At 52.2% G+C, this 17,670-nt stretch overlaps 2 protein-coding genes across 4 annotated transcripts in view; one reads left to right on the top strand and one right to left on the bottom strand.

The window, feature by feature from the left end:
* The window catches only part of LOC100547311 (abhydrolase domain containing 12, lysophospholipase), a 29,166-nt gene extending 27,168 nt beyond the window's left edge, over positions 1-1,998 (top strand). The window contains exons 13-14 of one of the 2 annotated variants that reach the window (XM_085218680.1): positions 82-146; positions 284-1,998. In XM_085218680.1, the coding sequence (XP_085074806.1) occupies positions 82-121 (40 nt within the window). In that variant the 3' untranslated portion in view covers positions 122-146; positions 284-1,998. Of the gene's footprint in view, positions 1-81 lie in introns of both variants that reach the window. The other variant, XM_085218679.1, reaches the window with a different exon arrangement.
* LOC100547156 (glycogen phosphorylase, brain form) lies at positions 758-17,237 on the bottom strand. 2 transcript variants are annotated; one of them, XM_010706410.4, is made up of 20 exons: positions 16,908-17,237; positions 15,969-16,070; positions 14,252-14,330; positions 13,549-13,652; positions 12,501-12,632; positions 10,650-10,761; positions 9,598-9,680; positions 8,608-8,751; positions 8,176-8,268; positions 7,906-8,052; positions 7,627-7,790; positions 7,166-7,280; positions 6,362-6,463; positions 6,098-6,245; positions 5,227-5,285; positions 4,742-4,883; positions 4,310-4,517; positions 3,914-4,048; positions 3,699-3,765; positions 758-3,448 (listed from the first exon to the last, which is right to left on the bottom strand). In XM_010706410.4, the coding sequence occupies exons 1-20, from the start codon at positions 17,148-17,150 to the stop codon at positions 3,296-3,298; spliced, it is 2,532 nt and encodes an 843-aa protein (XP_010704712.2). In that variant the 5' UTR covers positions 17,151-17,237; the 3' UTR covers positions 758-3,295. The 2 variants fall into 2 exon arrangements, with proteins under 2 accessions (XP_010704712.2, XP_085074804.1); XM_085218678.1 differs by lacking the exons at positions 15,969-16,070; positions 16,908-17,237 and adding an exon at positions 14,484-14,596.
* Between the last annotated feature and the right edge of the window lie 433 nt (positions 17,238-17,670).

Here is a 17,670-nt window from a genome sequence, read left to right as displayed (position 1 = left end):
GAAATGGAAGACTTGTGGGCTGCAGCTTCCCCAAGAGTGCAGGAGAGCTGAGAGTCACTGCTGTCTTGTTTCTTTTCCTAGGGAATTCCTGGGAATACCTGAACAAGAGCATCATCACTGAAGACTGGCTGTTTGGCAGCACAGAGGTTTCCTTTCTTTTCTTCCTCTCTCCTCATTTTCCTCCCCTCTCCCTGTGGGTCAGTCTGCCATTCTTCCATCCCTGGCACTAGAGGAGATCAGGAGTTCCCACTCTGGTCCTGATGTGTACCCTTGGCAACTCCAGCTCCTGACATCAGCACCTGTGATGGTAGAAGGAGGATACGGTTGGCTTCTTTTTTTGACGTGGATGGAGGGGTGACAACAACCCAGGAGCTGGTACCAAACAGTGAACAAGTAAGCACAACGGAGCCTGGCCAATCCAGAGTGGTACTGCTGAGGACAGACACACCTTGGATGTGTGTCATGACCAACGGTGTTTCTTTCACTTTTAAACACTGCTGCTGGTTTTTGGATCACGTAGAGACTCTTTTGTTGGCAAATGGCTTTTGCAGTGTCTCCATACCACAGTTGTCTTGCTTGAGTTTGAGGTGTTTTCTTTCTAGGAAATACATGTTTTGCCTTCCCTTTTTGCTAAGTAGCTGTAATTACAAATCCACTAAAGATCCAGGTGATGAGAGGTATTTTTATTTAGCTCTTGAGTCACAGTGTGTTGCAAGTGTTGAGCTAATTGCACACATTTCGGAAATAAAGTGAAAGCTTTTTTTTTCTCTTTAAACATCTCTTTAATGGAAAAGATTAATGCCCTTTTATCTTCTCTGTAGGCTTTTTTTTTTTTTTTCCTGAACATTTCTGCTCCCATTTCTATTATCCTCAGTGGAGCTCCTCCCCTTTTTCACATGCACTTTTTAATAGGATTGAAGTGGTTGCTGTAGATAAATTACAAGCTTTGGGCATTAAACTGGAAAGCATGAGGTATTATGCCTGACTTTCCTCTTCCAGGAGCATGGGCCCAGGGTGTGAGAGTGGATGTGTTCTGTATTCCTCGTACATACCTGGACAGATACGTGCTTTCTGTGGGGGGAAGGGCTTTTTTATTTTCTCTTATTTACTTTTTAATTCCTTAGATCAAATTTTCCAGGATCTGTGGCTATGCTGTTCCTCTGTAGTTAAGAGCAGGCAGTGATACTTAGTTCTCGATGCAAAAACAAGGCTGGGTTTCCTCCCCATCTCTCCCTCCACTTCCCTTCTACATCCTGGGCACCACAGGCAATTCCAGCAGCTGCTTTCTCAGCTCACCTCAGTGCTGTGGTTGGAAAGAGAAGTGGAAATGAGTCCTCTTCCATGGAGATACATTCTGGGGATGTCCTTACACTGCTTTGGGCTACGACAAGCCTCTTTTATGCTGCTGTTGAGCTCTGCACTGAGAGGGGAGAGAGTCTTCTGCAGGCTTGGCGGTGTCCTGCTGGGTCCCTGTCAGGTTACAGCCAATTCCAGGTGCTGTAGGTTTGACACTAGTGCTCAGAAGCAGATGGTGCTGCCTGAAAGGGTCCATTCAGGGGTGTACAGCATAGTAGAAACTGCTCGGCATGCATCCAGGTTAGACCTGCTCATACTACTTGCAAAGCAGACAGTAGCTTGTTCTTGTACTGAGATTCTTCTGCTCTAACGTGGTTATTCCTGAAGTTTCTGACCTATGATACTCATAAGCTAACTGTGCCACTTAAATTATGTTTAATGCACTTGTATTTATTGCACTGACAAGAAGAGAAACACTTACTTGGCTCTGTAGAGAGGGACCTGTACATTCCAGCTAATGCTGCTGCTGGCAGTGGGCTTGGGCTGCCTCCTGCCCTGGGGCAGCACAGGAACTGTGGATGTTGGTGATCCCAGCACCTCCATTCTTTTTCAGAGGCCGGTGATAAGCTTGGAAATTAGAACTGAAATGTTTATCTCAAAGTGGTGTAGTTTTAATAAAGGCATTGATTGCTGATCATTTCAGCAACCTGTTTCACCTGGTGATTTGGGGGGACTCTTGTTTTGGGGAAAAAAAAATGCTGGAGTAGTGCTGCAGTAGGGCTGTGGGAGTGGAAAGGAGTGGTGGGAGGGGTGAATTGAGACTGGGTGAGTCTTCACTGTAGTGCTACTGTCAGCTCTAACTGTGAAACCGAGCCTCTGTTTCCCCTCAGAAGGGGGAGAGCATGATCTGCTCCCAGAATTTCAAGCAGAGCAGCCCTATGTGCCAGTTGTAGGCCAAACCAAAGACCTAATCCCCATCCCAGTGCAAGGAGAGGGCTCTGGTACTCTGTCCCAGCCTGGCTTTGAGTGTCTTGGCATTGACCCGTTACCACCTAAAACCGTGAGTATGGACTACTTACACATCAGCCCCAAGTCAAACCAGCAGGTATTTTGGTCGTTTTAATAAGTTGGTGTCACACAGGAGTATGGGTGCACTACATTGCACTACAGGTGTTAAACTGACCCCAGCACCACCAACCACCAACACCCAGCAGTGGATGGACACAAGAGCTGTAATAATGTTTTCACCACTTGCGCAGAAGTGCCAAGAGAGCCCAGAGCCCTGCTGGGGACTTAAGGGCACTGCAGGGTCAACTGCCCAGCTGGCAGTGACAAGTAGAATCTGTTCCATGCACACATGGATGCTAAAAAATAAAAATACATTAAAAAAAAAAATCCCTGAAGTGGTTTGGCTATGGGGCTATTAGTTAATAGGTGTAGGAGGAGGCTACAGCAAGCTCTGTGATCTCAAGTGCTGATCTATCTCCTTTTGGACCTGGCTGTACAGAATCAGCGGCCACACTGGAGGCAGCTGCTGGAAGATCCAACCCCACTTTCTCAAGGCATTATGGGGGCAAGAGGTGACTGAAAGGGCAGGCAGCAGCCTTCCTCTCTGATTGCTTTTAGGCTGGCACAGCCCCTGGAGGAGAATACAAGATACCCCACGCTGCGAGGAGGCCAAGGAAGGCTCCATGCAGAGGGACTGGAAGGATTGAATTGGAAATCCCTTGTTAAGCGTGGAACACAGTTGTGGAAGACTTATCTGTGGTTGTCTCACTAGAAGCAATATGCAGCACGTGCAGGCTGGATACATGGGTGCAAACACAGGGTCCATTCTCTCTCCCAGCTCCTGTTGCTCAGTCAGGGCTCCTCCTCCTACTACCCTGCTGAGGTAAAGGCCTTGGTTTTGCAGAGCCAAGCCCATCTGGCTGGCGGTGAAATGCAGCTCAGGCCTCCCAGGCTGGGAACACATCCCCCTCTCTTTCCCTCTGTGCTTGCGTCAATCCCGGGGCAGGTTGGGTGGGGGGATTTTTGTGGCAGATGGCTCCACACCCCAGATCTCCCGGGCGTACTCTGTGATGGTTCTGTCGCTGGAGAACTTGCCCGAGCACGCAATGTTCCTGATAACTTTCTTAGTCCACTCCCGAGGGTCCTGGGAAGAGGAGAGGCAATGGCAGCAGTCAGTTTCCCATCCAGCTCCGGGGCAGCTCAGCCTCAGAGGGTGCCAGCCAAGCACCCTTCACTGGTTTAAATGCAGTGTCAAAACCCGCCTCACCCTGCCCCACACCACAGCAATGCTGTCTGGTGTAAGAAGGGGCACGCTCTGTCCAGCTCCCTCCACTCCTCCCTGCACTGCCATGGCCATGACCCCCAGCTTCACCGTGGCTGGGGACAGCTCTTACCATGAACAGCTGATCCACTTGGCCTTGGCATTTAATGTACGCTTCGTAGTCGGCAAACACCTTAAACCTGAAACCCAAAGCACAGGAGAGTAAGGCTAGAGTTTGCCTGCTGAAGGGTTCCAGGTCTGGGCAGCACAGATATCGCCCCTAGGGAAGGAGAGCTGGGCAGGCTAAGAGCAGGCACCGAGGGGGATGGGACTCTTGCCAGGACTCACCTGTCGTGGTGCATGAGCATGTTGACAACATCTCTGAAGCAACCGGGATCTCTTGGGGAGAAAAACCCACTGCTGATCTGATCGATAGCCTGCCGCAGCTCCGGTATGCGGTCGTAGTACTCCCGTGCGTTGTACCTGCACGTGGAGGAGGCAGAGACAGGCTGTATGGACTGGTGCCTTGCCCTGCGTCTAGGGCAGGTAAGGACACTGCCTCTGAGACCAGCTGTGGTGCCAGAAGCACTCTGTGCCCGGGCTTGTGCCATATTCACAGCCACTGTCCAGGGCAGCTGGGCCAAAGGACTGCACCCTTGTCAGAACAGTCGCTGCCCAGCCCAGGGCGGAGGGCTCCTTGTCAAAGCTTAGCACTGGATGTGTTTCACACTCCCTGGCACTAACCCTTGGCGATCCAAGGCTTCCACTTCCTCCACCCGCATGCCAAAGATGAAGAGGTTTTCTTCGCCTGCCTCCTCAGCCATCTCCACGTTGGCCCCATCCATGGTGCCGATGGTGAGGGCCCCGTTCAGCATGAACTTCATGTTGCCGGTGCCCGAGGCCTCTGTGCCGGCTGTGGAGATCTGCTGGGAGAGGTCTGCTGCCGGGATCACTGCCGGGTGCAAGAGAGGTGGGAGTTGGGCCTTGGCACACTGCAGCTCCCACAGCCTGGGCCCAGGACAGCAGGACTCTGTGCATTTGCTAGCAAGCCTGCTGACCTCCCAAGCTCAGCCGACAGCCCAGAACCAGACACAAAGGCCCAGCCCTGCCACAACCCCATGTGACTGCTGGACGTGCCCAGCTCCTGACACTTGCTTCCATGGGACCAGGACTTACCCTTCTCAGCCAGGGATACCCGGTAGTTCTCCAGGAAGATGACTTTGAGCTTGTCCCCTACATAGGGATCGTTGTTGACGACCTCACCGATGGATGTGATGAGCTTAATGATCATCTTGGCCATGTGATAGCCAGGAGCTGCCTGAAGAAGAGCAGCCCAGAAAGGGCGAAGTCTTTTAAAGGAAGGCACAGCATGAGAGCTGCTAGTGCAGGTCCTCACTGTGGGGACAATCTGGACCTCACCTCTGCTGTCCACGTGGATCAGCAAACACACCCTACTGGGAGAAGTCCTGAGCCGCAGGGACAGAGTGACAGGGCCCCATTCAGCTCAGTTATTTTGTGACAGTGCTTTTGGATAAGCCCAGCACCACAACCCCATGCTGATTAACCCCTAGTGGGTGCAACAAAAGCCCCAGAAGGGGATGGCACCTTCCCCACATCCCTGCTGAGCCACATGTGCACCGAGAGTGGAGAATATTTTTTACCTTTCCTCCAATCATGATGGTCCTAGGCACAAAGGATTTGGAAGGGTCACTTCTGATACCTGAAAGAGCAGGGTATAACACAATGGATGTGAAGATAAACTGGGCAGAGCTTGTTGCTTGCATCGAGGGTGGGATCCCAACCCACAGCACGTGGGCCCAGCAAACCCATCCTGAAGTCCAACCAGAGATCTGCCAAAACAGTGCTGGGAAAACTATTTGAGAGCACAATGCAGAGCTGTGGTGATTTGTCTCCCCTTGGGAATGGGCAGAGGGATGAAGCATAAGTCTGGGAGTGGGGTTTTAACTTGCACCAGGTCAGTCCTAACACTTGCACTACAGGTATAGGGGTTACCCAGGCCCTGGGACCGTACTGTGCTGGAAAAGCGGGCTGTGAGCTTTTCCTCAGAGCTCTGCACTGTCCTCCTGCTGGAGAAGCCCCTCGTGACAGGAGGGCATGGCCAGGCTCAGAAGTCATAGAACCATAGAACCATAGGATGGCCTGGGTTGAAAAGGACCACAATGCTCATCCAGTTCCAACCCCCTGCTGTGTGCAGGGTCTCCAACCATCAGACCAGGTGCCCCAGAGCCACATCCAGCCTGGTCTTGAATGCCTGCAGGGATGGGGCATCCACAGCCTCCTTGGGCAACCTGTTCCAGTGCCTCACCACCCTCTGAGTGAAAAACTTCCTCCTCATATCCAAGCGAAACCTCCCCTGTCCCAGTTTAAGACAATTCCCCCTTGTCCTATCACTGTCCACCCTCATAAACAGCCATTCCCTTCCTGTTTAGGTGACATACAGGTACACAGGGATACTGGCAGTGAGGGGCTGGTGTGGGACCTGCCTTGACTAGCAGCCCAAGCAGGACTTACGGTTATAGAGAGTGATAGCATGCAGGCAGTTCAGCAGCTGCCTCTTGTACTCATGGATTCGCTTGACCTGAATATCAAACATGGACGAAGGGTTGATTTTGACCTTGTAGTGCTCCTCCAAGTAGGCTGAGAACTTCAACTTGTTCTCCTGGCAAGAAAATTGAATGAGGAGCAAGCACAGGCCCCCAGGTACGAGAAGCAAGCATTGGTAGCTTTTAGTAGGAGCATGCTGCCCTTACCATTCTTCCCCTCTGAGCCCATTACCTGCTTGACTTTTGCCACATCTCTGATGAACGTCTCGTCGTCGATGAAATCCAGGAGCTTCTTCAGCTGGCTCAAATCTGTGACAAAGTCTTCCCCGATTTTCTAAAGGAACAAAGCAAGAGAGGGATGTCCCACCTGTAGGACAGCTCACCCTGTCCACAACCATGCTTCCCCAACAGAGATGCCACAGTCCTCTTGGGAAGAGGAGATGCTCTGGGCAGGAAAAAGGGAACAGTTTTGTACAGCAAGTCGACTTCCCTGCATCACCAGGGAGCTCAAGGGCATGGGGGAAAAAAGCACTTGCAAAAAACCCAACCCAGTCCTTCTGAAAGAGCTTCAGAAGGGTATGTGCATGCACCACGGCCTCCTGGCAGTTGGAGAAAGTGATGGGCAGGACACAAAAATGCATTCAATTGGAGGAAGTCTTTTCAGCTGTTATTTGTTTCAATGTGCAGGGGCAGGGAGGGAGACAACAGTGGGGCTGGAGCTCTGAGAAAACTCCTTTGAATCTATGAAGTTTAAACGCTGCTGTGGACACCCCACTTCCCCATACAGTGATGCTGCCTGACAGCTTATCTGCAGCAACTGTGAAGGAAGGAAAGCAAATTCAAGTTTCTGCAGCTATGTATAGCAACTCACCACAGACCTTAAAGCTCAGCCAGCCTCACACCTCCACATGACCGTATGCTTCTGCATAAAGGCTGTCCTGGCTCACACCTGGCTCAGCCCCAGCCTCTGCTCAGACTACACAAGGAGGTGCACAGAAGTGAACAGCTGGGGTCCCAGCAGATGCTTGTGTCTCACCTCAGCGATAACATCAGCCAGTCCCGGGTTGCACAGCAGAAGCCAGCGCCGTGGCGTGATCCCGTTTGTCTTGTTCTGAAATTTCTCAGGGTCCAGCTCGTAGAAATCCTTGAACCTGGAACAGCAGGGAGCAGGGGCTGCACTGAACCACTGCCCACCCCTAAGAGCTTCAGCTGCTCTCTTCCACGTGCTCCTGGCTCAGGGCAGCGTCTGCTGATCTCTATACCACCAAGAACTCCCCGTGCTGCCTCTCAACCCCTTCCTCAGCTGTAAAGGGCTTTATCAGCTCTGAAGGGAGATGAGTTATACCTTGTACGCACTCTAACAAGATGCCCTGTCCATCACACAACCAAAGCAGGCCTTAACACCAATTTGCCCCAGCCAGAACCCCACACTCGCAGGCAAAGCTCAGTGAGTGGAGAGGGGAGGTCTGTGCTCACTGTGAGTGCCCCCCAACTCACACTGTATTCTTCACGATGTCAGAGTGGATGCGGGCCACACCATTAACAGCGTGAGAGCCGATGACACAGAGGTGTGCCATGTTGATACGCTTGCAGTCTCCTTCCTCGATCACCGACATCCTTCGGAGACGGTCAATGTCCCCTGGGTAGAGAGCTGCCACGCGCTGCAGGCAGGCAGATACAGGGGCATCAGCGACCCAGCTGTAGAGGCTGGAACGTTCCCATCCTAAAAGACAGCTAGACCAAGACCCACAGCCCACAGCCAGCCCAGTCTCTTACATCCAGATGCATTTGGTTGAGCGCATAGATGATCTCCAGGTGACGTGGCAGCAGCTTTTCAAACATGGAGACTGGCCAGCGCTCCAGGGCTTCAGGCAGCACGGTGTGGTTGGTGTATGCACAGGTCTGTTTTGTGATCTCCCAGGCCTGCGTATAGACAGCAGTTAACATGCACGTGCCAGGGCAGGAGGGGAAGAAAGCCCCATGTAAGGACAGGACAGCAGCTCTCAGACCTGATGAGGATGTTATGTGCCTTGCAGCTCTGCTTACCTTGTCCCAGTCCACCTTCTCCACATCCACCAGGATCCGCATCAGCTCTGGGATGGACAGGGCAGGATGGGTGTCATTTAGCTGTATGGCCACCTGCAACACAGACTTGCTGGGCTCAGATGTGGCAGCGCCAGGGCTCTGACCGTGCCCCAGCACAGTTCAGGTTGGGGGTGAGACTAGAATCTCTTCTTAGGGCTCACAGACCCACCCCACTCACACCCCAGAAACAAACAGAGATCCCAAAATTGGAGCTACTCAATCTTGGCAAGCTTGGCTCTAAATTGTACCATTTCTTCCCCCAACCCTGGGAAAATGGGCACAGAGATCATTTCTGTGTTCCAACCCAGACTATATATACCTGCTCCCACCTGGTCCTGGAGCCCTCCCTCACAACATGAAGGCCTGGCTGGGCCCTCTCTGCCCCAGACTCACCTTGTCCGGGAAGGTTTCAAAGCTTGTTCTCACGGGGTCTTGACAGCCAAATTTGGAGGACTTAAAACGTCGGATGATGTCTTGCAGCGTTGCAGCCACCACAAAGTACTCCTGCTTCAAACGCAGCTCCTTGCCTTCAAAGAACTGATGTAGGGGGATGCACAGACATCAGCACTGCAGCTGCCATCCCTAGTTGGCAGCCCAACCCTCGGAGATACTCCCATCTGATGAGCTTCCCTTACATGTTCTGCCTCTTGTCAGGCTGAATGCACGTTACCCATGCTGCCTCTCAGCTGCCTCCAGAGGGCATCAGAACTTGCCACGTTGGTGCTACCCGACATACCAAGCACAGCTCCTTTCCTTGCTGCAAGACCCTTTACAAGGTTTTTGGACCAAGGATTTTGGACTCCCAGCAATAGGCAGGAGCCAATGTCATCTGTGGATGCACCAGCTGCCTGCCATCCACACATGCCACACATCATGCTGGTCTATTTCAAAACGGCAACAAAAATGAGTGTGTGGGAGTAAAGTACAGGTGAGCTCTTCCAGCACAGATGCTACTACATGACTGGATATTGAGGGCTCTCAATTTGGATCTGGTGCATAACGACCACACCGTCTGGGATTATTCCTTAGGAGAAAGCCCTTAAGTTGGGCTGGAAGCAAGTGCCCTCTCATGGATTCCTCTGAAATGACAACTTACTTTTGCAAACCACGTAATTTGGCAACTGCCTTGAGACTGAAAGAAGGAAGACAGCAGCTATGCAATAAAGGCCAGGCTCCGAGATGTTGTCAGACAGCAGAGACTCTCTGGAGCCAGCAGAGCTGTCTGTTCATTGAGAATTACAGAGCCAACCTTCTGCATTAAAAATCCTCAAAGCAGAACAACAAATAAATAAGGTAGCCATAACTTTCCTTTGCTTTCAAGTGATAAAACTACAGGAAGGACAATCCCAAGCAGCAGAAAAGAGAAGCAAGAGAGTTACTCACGTTGTCATTTGGGTACAGGACTCTGGATATGTTTTCTGCCAGGTTTCTGTCCAGCACCGCCTCGATGTAGTCACCCACATTGACTGCAGTGAGAGAAATACAGCCATGCAGCAGCTGTACATACAGGCAGGTCCCCAGCAGTGTACTTTCCCTCTTCTCTCATAGAGAGGTTTATAACAGGAACATTAAGGCTGATATTAATGAAATGGGAATGGGAATGAATGTATGTGTGAAAGCTCCCTTAGAGAGCAGAGGAGAGAAAAAATAGACAAGGGTGCATCTCCACACATTTTCTTGAAATGCATGGACTGGGAAGGACAGAAGAAACTGAAGACAAACAGCAGTCAGAGAAGGCAAAGAAAGGAAGGTAATGTAGCAGCCACCTTACTTAAGGACTATGGAGAAATGGTACAGGGAAAAGAAGCACAAAGACCACAGTCAGTCAACTCCTAAAGAGTAGAAAAGGCCCATCTGAAACCCCACTCATGACTGCCAATCAGGAATTGTGGAAACATGATGAGGACTCGCGAGCCATCACTCCTGGTCCTCTGTCCCACACCCCAAGTTCTCCTGTCAGGGCTGCCTGGACACATCTCAGTGCTCTTAAGGAAAAATGAATCAAATTGGTCTTATCTAAAACATTCCATTTCTTTACAGCCTAGCAGCTGTTAGTTGCCCAGCATCTGCTTTTCAGCACTACAATTAGAGCCTGAAAAAATGCACTAGAGGTCACACGTGGACCCAAAGGAACCTCATAATTATGAGGGAGAATGAAGTGGGCTGTGCTGCCATTTTCCTTCAGCACTGAAGGGTTCTGCTGCATGGAAGCGAACTTCCATGGCAGCTGTGGGTTTGCAGCTCATTTGGTGACGTACCACCAGGAGAACACACAGAGCAGGTTTTGAGAGTGGGGCAATCGTGATGGGGATGGTAGAAAGATGGACAGGTGCACAAGGGCTCTGGAGGTGGGTTGGAGGTTGCATGATCTATGGACGTGTGCTCAGAGTTTTGGAGGCAGCCAGGAGAGATGGACAAAGAGGGACATCACTTACACTCTTGGAGGTTGAAGTCATTGGGTGCTTTCGCAGACCACAGCCTCATAGTGTTCACAGTGTTGTTCTTGTATCCTGGCACTGGCGTGTCATATGGCATAGCAAGGACAACCTGCAAAAGGACAGTAATCCCTTCTGGTTAGCAGCACGATGGCCTTGGAAGATGGTTGAAAACCTCTCCTGAGAGAATCCAAAGGACACAGACAACAACTGGCTGTGCTAGAGATCCCACCTGCACTGCAACACAGCTGCTGAACTTCACAGACTTGTTTATTATCAAGGGCACTTCAAGAATCTACTACCAATGCATTAACAGAGAGGTTTGGAACTTCACTGGCAAACGAGTTACATGCTCATCAATTAAACAAAAGAGAGGTGCAAGCAGCCTGCTCACTTTCCCATACCAGCTGGAGCACCTATCAGCTATCCACCAGAGCCCTGCAGGCATCCTCAGCCGGCCACTGTGCTTCTGCCTGTGCTGTGGTAATGCCAGGGCACCTGGAGTATGCCAGGATACACTCCACAGCCTGAATCCTGCCCAGGAGCCCTCTGTGCTTACAAGGCAGAAAAAATCCAGGCAGATCAACACTTCGACCTTGAACTGCTCCTTTGTGCTGGCATCAGCAATGCTCCCCCTCTGGAGAAAAGCAGCAAGAGCTCAGGCTCTCAAAGCTGATATTATCAGCTCCGAACATGGAAGCAGGCAGAGAGCCTTCCCTGTCTGAGCCACGGGACTGGGGCACGCATCCCATTAGCTGCACGGTGCTATATTTGGAAAACTGCAGCTTTCGCTTTTTGAGCCTATCCAGTTTGTTCTTTCAGTGGCACTGGTTGAAAACTCACTTCCTTGTCAGAAGGAGCAGAAGCTGTGAGCTGGGGATCCCTGAAATGCCTGCCTGTTGCTGGGGTTGGAAGGGGAAAACACCCAGAAGCAAAGTTCTTCCTCCACCCTGGGCAGTGCTCAGAGAGGAGACGCTGAAACTTCTTCAATCCTTTTAATAAATCTGTGCCTCTTCAAAGCTTGCCTTCCTCGGCTGTAAGACTGGAACACATTTATGAAGCAGCAGCACACGTGGCTCCTGAAGCATAGCATTACCTCTGTAATTGCGACACTGCCTCGCCTCAACCTGAGGCAGGGGAATGTGGGTGTCTGGAGAAGCATTTGTTCTCCACAGCAGCACAGAACAAGGCCTCTGGGCAGGCTGGAGACTCGAAACCTTGTCTCCAGCCTCTCCAGACAGCATTCTAGACACTTGCTCTGACCACAGGAGCTGCACACACGCTGGATTGCTCCATGGCTGCTCCAAGAGATTGATCTCCACCCGCTGCAGCGCCAGAACCACCTGCAGAATCACTGGGTTTGAGCAAGCAGCCAGGGATACAGTCCTCCCCCACTGCAAACCCATGCAAGACTGCTTCCAGAGTAAATCCTTGCATGATCTGATTTGTGCTTAATGCTGGAAACCAAACTCCTAAACGCTCAGATTCTTAAGTGCTGCTCAGTGAAAGCAGAAATTACTATGCAAAGGATGGCTGATGCAAACACACACCAGAGAAATCATCCCAAACCTTTTATGTCCGTGTGCTACTGCTTAATGTGTAATGCACACTTGAAAAGCATAAATGTCAAGGATCAAATCAGCATGTCCCAACTGGTCCTGAACGTACAGCTGTGACTGAACACCACCACCCCCCTTTCCCCTTCAATCTTGCTGCAATCAGAACCAGTGAAAGTGAAATTGCAGAGGCAGCAGAGCACACTTTGCTGGAGCAGGAGAGAAGCAAAGCCTGACCTCAGTTAGCATGGGGACAGGCTCGTTCCCACCCCCATGCTATCCTGGCCCATCCTACCTGTGTGTCCACCCACTTCACGCCCTCAGGGCTGTGCTCCACGCGGCCGTAGAAGTGCACAGGCAGCATGTACTCTGGGCGGGCTTTCTCCCAAGGATTGCCGTAGCGTAACCAGTCGTCAGCCTCCTCCACCTGCAAGAGGCAAATGTGGTTCAGGTGATGGCTCCTGTCTCAAGTGAAGGCTCTCAAGGTGGACAGTTTAAGAAGCAAAGCTGTGATAAGCTGACTTTCAAAATGGATGTGCCTCTGGAAGACAGCTAGGCTTTCTGAAATGCAGATGACGGCATCTCTGCTGCTATAAATCTCTTGGCTCTCTTGCCTTTGCAGAGCTGTACTGGTCTAACCCATCCAGGCAAACTGCACAATCTCCAGCACTCAGTGCTTGGAAGACTTTTCATGTGGTCTGATGGTACAGGATGTGGTACCCTAGAGGCCACTGGTGCTGTTCCTGGTCACAAATTGTGAGCATGGATGGCTTTTTTTTTTTTTTTTCCTTTGTGCATGCCATTTATAGGGCCTAGCATCACAGCTTCTTCGTGGAGAAGGAAGAGAACACAACCCTCACATTTCTCACCCTGCCTGACCTGGAGAGCTATTAAAATTGGAAAACAAGAAAAATTAAAATAGGAAAATATGGTTCTTATTGCACAGAAGTGCACTCTCCTAATGGAAATGATTTCCAGACAATGCAGTTGGGATAACTCCTTTAGGGCAGCTTTTCAGCCTACTTTCACTCACACAGGGATACGACTGTTAATGCTACAGGGGACAGTCCCCATTTAAGTCCTCATTGCCAGTGTCTCGAGGGACCCCACATGTGCTGGCATTTGCCTGGTGGAGGATGAATGTGACTGGACATGTCCAATAGCCAGTGCTATAGAGTCAGCACATATGGTTGGACACAGCTGCCTGTTTGGCACTACAGGGCTAAAATGAGCAGGCCATAGACAGCCCAAGGCAGCATATGCAGTTTGCCAGGCCACGTTCACAGGTGACCATCACAGCAGGGAACAGAAGTGGAAGGGGTGACCTCAGGTGGCCGATGTACCTGCCAGCCATCGACGATCTTCTGATTGAAGATGCCAAACTCGTAGCGGATGCCGTATCCGTATGCTGCCAGCCCCAGCGTGGCCATGGAATCCAGGAAGCAAGCTGGAAGAGCAGGGCATGATCACACTGCAGGAACCTCACCCCTTGCTCTCTGCAATTATGTGACGGCCTGCCCAAGTGCACCCAAATGCAGCACTGTTGAGCATTTCTGAACCTGCCAGAGAACCCCTCAGCTGGTGCTAAGCTGCATGTCCAATTCACCCCCTCATTAATACTGTCTCTTTCAAAGCAAACCTTTCTAGCTATCAGCCCAGGGCAGCTCTGATAAATATCAGCTGTGGTGCTTCCTGTGTCAGGCAGCACGTCTCCAGCAGTTCCTTGTGACAGGCAGATTAAAGCAGCAATTTGCTTTTGTGAGAGCTGCTGGGGTAGCTCTGCAAAGTGTGAGGTCTTACAGGGAGGTGAGGAGCAAGGCTTCAGAGGGCCCTTTTCAGCCACAGCCCAGCATGTCGGGCACAAGGGCACCTCTTGGATACTGGCTACAGATGGGCTAAGGTCCGTGTCTGTCCCACTGCAGCAGGCAGGCCCAGGTGCAGCAGGTGAAGCAGAGCTGAAGCTGTGACACCTCACAAAGAAGGCACAGCTCAGGCTGCCCTTGGTCCTCGTGTGCTCCTGGTGGGGCTCCCCTCTCCCCACGTTACCTGCCAGGCGGCCCAGGCCTCCATTTCCCAGCCCAGCATCTTCTTCAATTTCCTCCAGTTCCTCCAAGTCCAAACCCAGCTGTTGGGGAAAGAGCCACAGGAGAACATGTCAGTATGCAGACCCCACGCTCTGAGGATGCTCTCTGAGAAGGGCAAACACAAATCTCAAACCAACACATATGGGGCTCTCTCTCTGCAACCCCTTCCCTCCCTTACTTCCAAAGCATCTCACCAGCTTCAGGTTCTGGTCCCCAGGCACCCTAATTAACTGGAACACAATTCAGCTCATCATCAAACATCGCTTTCCCATGAACTAAGTTTCCTTAGAAACATCAAACAAAACACTTGCCTCCTGGCAGCCCTTCAAGCTGCAAGGTCCACCCACTGAACTCTGAATTGTAGATGGGATGGCAGGTGGCCAGCCCATGCACAAAGGATTGCCTGCTTACGTGCACTGCTCCTCTTCTTACAGCCAGCCCACCTTGAGAAAGGTTACAACCATTTCTGCAGCCTGTTGTTGCAGTTGCTGCTGTTAGGCTCTGTGCATTCCCACATCCTGACCACCTGGATGCCAAGCTTCTAGGCCAGAGTCCATGGATGGAAAGAGTTGTATCATCTCCTGCACTTCTTGGGCTCCCCTTCTCCAACACAAGGGCTGGCAGCCTCCCCAGTGGCTGTGTCCAGCTTAATAAGTGTGACAGCACTTCTCAGAGGGCAAGACTTCCTATCTGAGCTGGTTATAATAACCTCCACAACTTGGAGGCTAAAGCAAGAGGAGCCTTCACTGCCACACCTGGACAAATCAACATGTGCAAAACAGCTCACAAAGAGACATGAGGACTCTTCCTGAATAAAACCAGCCCGTGCTCCGAGGCACGATACCTCAGACAAAGTGCCGGGTCCCTCCCTGGGAGTCCCTTCCCATCCCTTGGCAGGGATCATGCTGGCCAGGGCATTTCATCAGCAATTGGAGCACCTCATTTTGAGAGGGTGACAGAGCCCAGCATCTAATAGAAAGCGTCTGTGGTATAGGGGAAATAAAGTTTTTGGGAGATACACGTTCTGTCAGAAAGGCTACTTGTCCTGCTGCAGAGATGGCTGCAAGCCTAAGTAAACATGGGCTGGCTTTTGTGATTGACTCAGTGGTACTCAGCACAGGCTGTGCTTTTGCAGTTCAAACTCATCCGATGCTATTTTAAATCAAGCAATTTCTCCCCCCTTCTTCCTCCCTGGTGATTTGCTGTTCCGTAAGTGCTGCTGTGCTGCCTTGTGTACCTGCACAATCGAACTGTGGTTTGGTGGCTTTGTGCTTCAGCTCTCCTTTCAGGCCCAGCCTCCCTCAGCACCTCCCATGTGAGCCATCACCCCTCCTAATGGTGCAAAGTTGTTGGCACCGTGGCATTTCCTGCTATTTGGGAGCTGCTTTCTGGATGTGGAGCCCAAGAAAAGTGGTTTGAGGGACGTTTTATTCCAGCTCTCAAGACACCCCAAGGTCAGACCGGATGATGTGATGACCTTAGTGGTCTTTTCCAACCCTAATGATTCTGTGATAAGGCCCCCTCATGGCCTTCTTTGGAGGATGAAGAACACTAAGAAAGAGCCAAGCCTCTCTTCGCTTAGTCAAAGTGCCTTTGGGAGGGAGCCCTGAGAAATAAAGATGTTTCACGTGGAAGTTTCACCTGTTCTGCATGGGGGACTGCAGTCCCCAAGACTTCACCTGGTAAATGGCTTCATCACAGGCGTTCTGCAAGCCCAGGTTCACCATCGTGTTCTGCAGGGTGCGGCCCATGTAGAACTCCAGGGAGAGGTAATAAATACGCTGGGGAGGCAAAGAAAGACACACGCAGTGACACACACAGCACATTCCATCTGGCCTCGAGAAAGCCCCTTCTCATCACCTGTTGCACCCAAACGGTCCCACTGAAGTCCCTTAAAATGATCATCAGACCCAAAGGCTTTCCCCAGAAAGGATGCCTTCCCAACCCGGCTCTCGGTGCAGGACAACACGCACCACAGCTTGTTTGTCAGAAGGAGCTTTGCACGGGATGCTAGCCAGCTCCCTGCTGCACATCTCCCTGCCAACAGCCTTCTATAGAAAAATCTTGTTGCTCGTTAAGAGTGTTTCCCTAATTAACTTCAGGCACGAATTATCTAGGATGCTGAGTCGTATCTTTACGGCTCAGCTGAGGTGATGCCTGCACCGGGCTTTCGGTTTTCTCATGCTGCACTGAAGCTGCCCAGGAGTTGCTATAACGAAGGACCCCCACCCGCGGCTCCCTGTGCCGGGCAGCAGGCCAGCCCCCTTCCTGCTAGTGATTTTCCAGCTCTGCTCTCGCGCCTTCTGAGCGGAGAGAAGATAAGCAAGCCGGGCCACCGGCTCACCAGGTCAGCCCGTTTTTGGCACCGAGAGCCATCAGTTCTCCTTCCCAGCTGAGGCACGGGCAGAGATATCTGTCAGCAGGGGAGGGTCAGCCTGCTGATGCAGGCTTGGAGGGGGCTCGACGTCCTGCGTTCTGAGCAAGACGGCGATGAGGCGGACGCTCCGGGCGCCGAGAGCTTCACACGCGAGCTTCAAACCCACCCGGGGCGGCCAAACCGACGCGTGCTCCCCGTTCCCCGGCCGCTCTCGGGGCCGGCGCGGCTCGGCGCGGCTCACCTTGGGGTCCCGCTCGTAGTAGTGCTGCTGGGTGCGGATCCAGCGGCCCACCAGGTGGTCCCGCACCGTGTGCGCCAAGGCGAAGAAGTAATCGCGGGGGGTGGCGACGTTGCGGTCCTTCACCAGCGTGAAGTGGAGGTGGCGGTTGAAGCTCTTGCGCACCTCGGCCACGTCTCCCAGCCCCGCGATGCCCCGCACGCTGATCTGTTTCCGCCTCTCCCCATCGCTCAGCGGCGCCGCCATCCCCGCACCGCTCCGCCGCCCGCACCGCCGCAGCCGCCTCCGCCGCGCCTCTGCTCCGCCTCTGCCGGGCGGGGTCAGGACGGCGCTGCCCCAGCGAGGGGAGGCGGGGACGGGGCCGATGGATGGGGCCGGAGGGCTCCGTTGCGGCCAGGCAGCCGCAGCTCAGCGCGACGACGTTCATTGAGCAAAGCGAGAGCTGCGTGCGGGAGCCGGCACCCCGTGCGATGGCATGTAGCCCCGCCGGGGCACAGACACCTGTGAAGCCCAACAAGCTGTGCTCAGCGTTTCTTTTTGTGGCTGAATTACGTCTGTGGTTCTTACTTCGTACTCTGAGCCGCCTCTGGAGCTGCCAAATGCATCGCTGTGCCAAACTCATGGGCCTCTCTCATTTGATCCAGCAATTCCACCACCTTGCCAAGGTACCAACATTGGTATCTCGGTACTTACAAAGCAATGTCTTTCTCAGCAGGGATCACTCAAAACGTAGTTCAGAAGGACTTGTGCAAGGTCTTAGACGTGG

Source organism: Meleagris gallopavo, chromosome 2 (genome assembly GCF_905368555.1).
Source record: "Meleagris gallopavo chromosome 2, MGAL_WU_HG_1.1, whole genome shotgun sequence".
NCBI classification, from domain to species: Eukaryota; Metazoa; Chordata; class Aves; order Galliformes; family Phasianidae; genus Meleagris; species Meleagris gallopavo.
This window is presented reverse-complemented; position numbering and strand designations above follow the sequence as displayed.

Coding starts and splice junctions, on each gene's coding strand:
- LOC100547156 (XM_010706410.4), bottom strand. CDS start 17,150: ATGGCGGCGCCGCTGAGCGATGGGGAGAGGCGGAAACAGATCAGCGTG. Junction 9,681..10,649: donor TGACTTCAACCTCCAAGAGT/GTAAGTGATGTC, acceptor CTCTCACTGCAG/TCAATGTGGGTGACTACATC. Junction 7,281..7,626: donor GACATCGTGAAGAATACAGT/GTGAGTTGGGGG, acceptor CTGCTGTTCCAG/GTTCAAGGATTTCTACGAGC.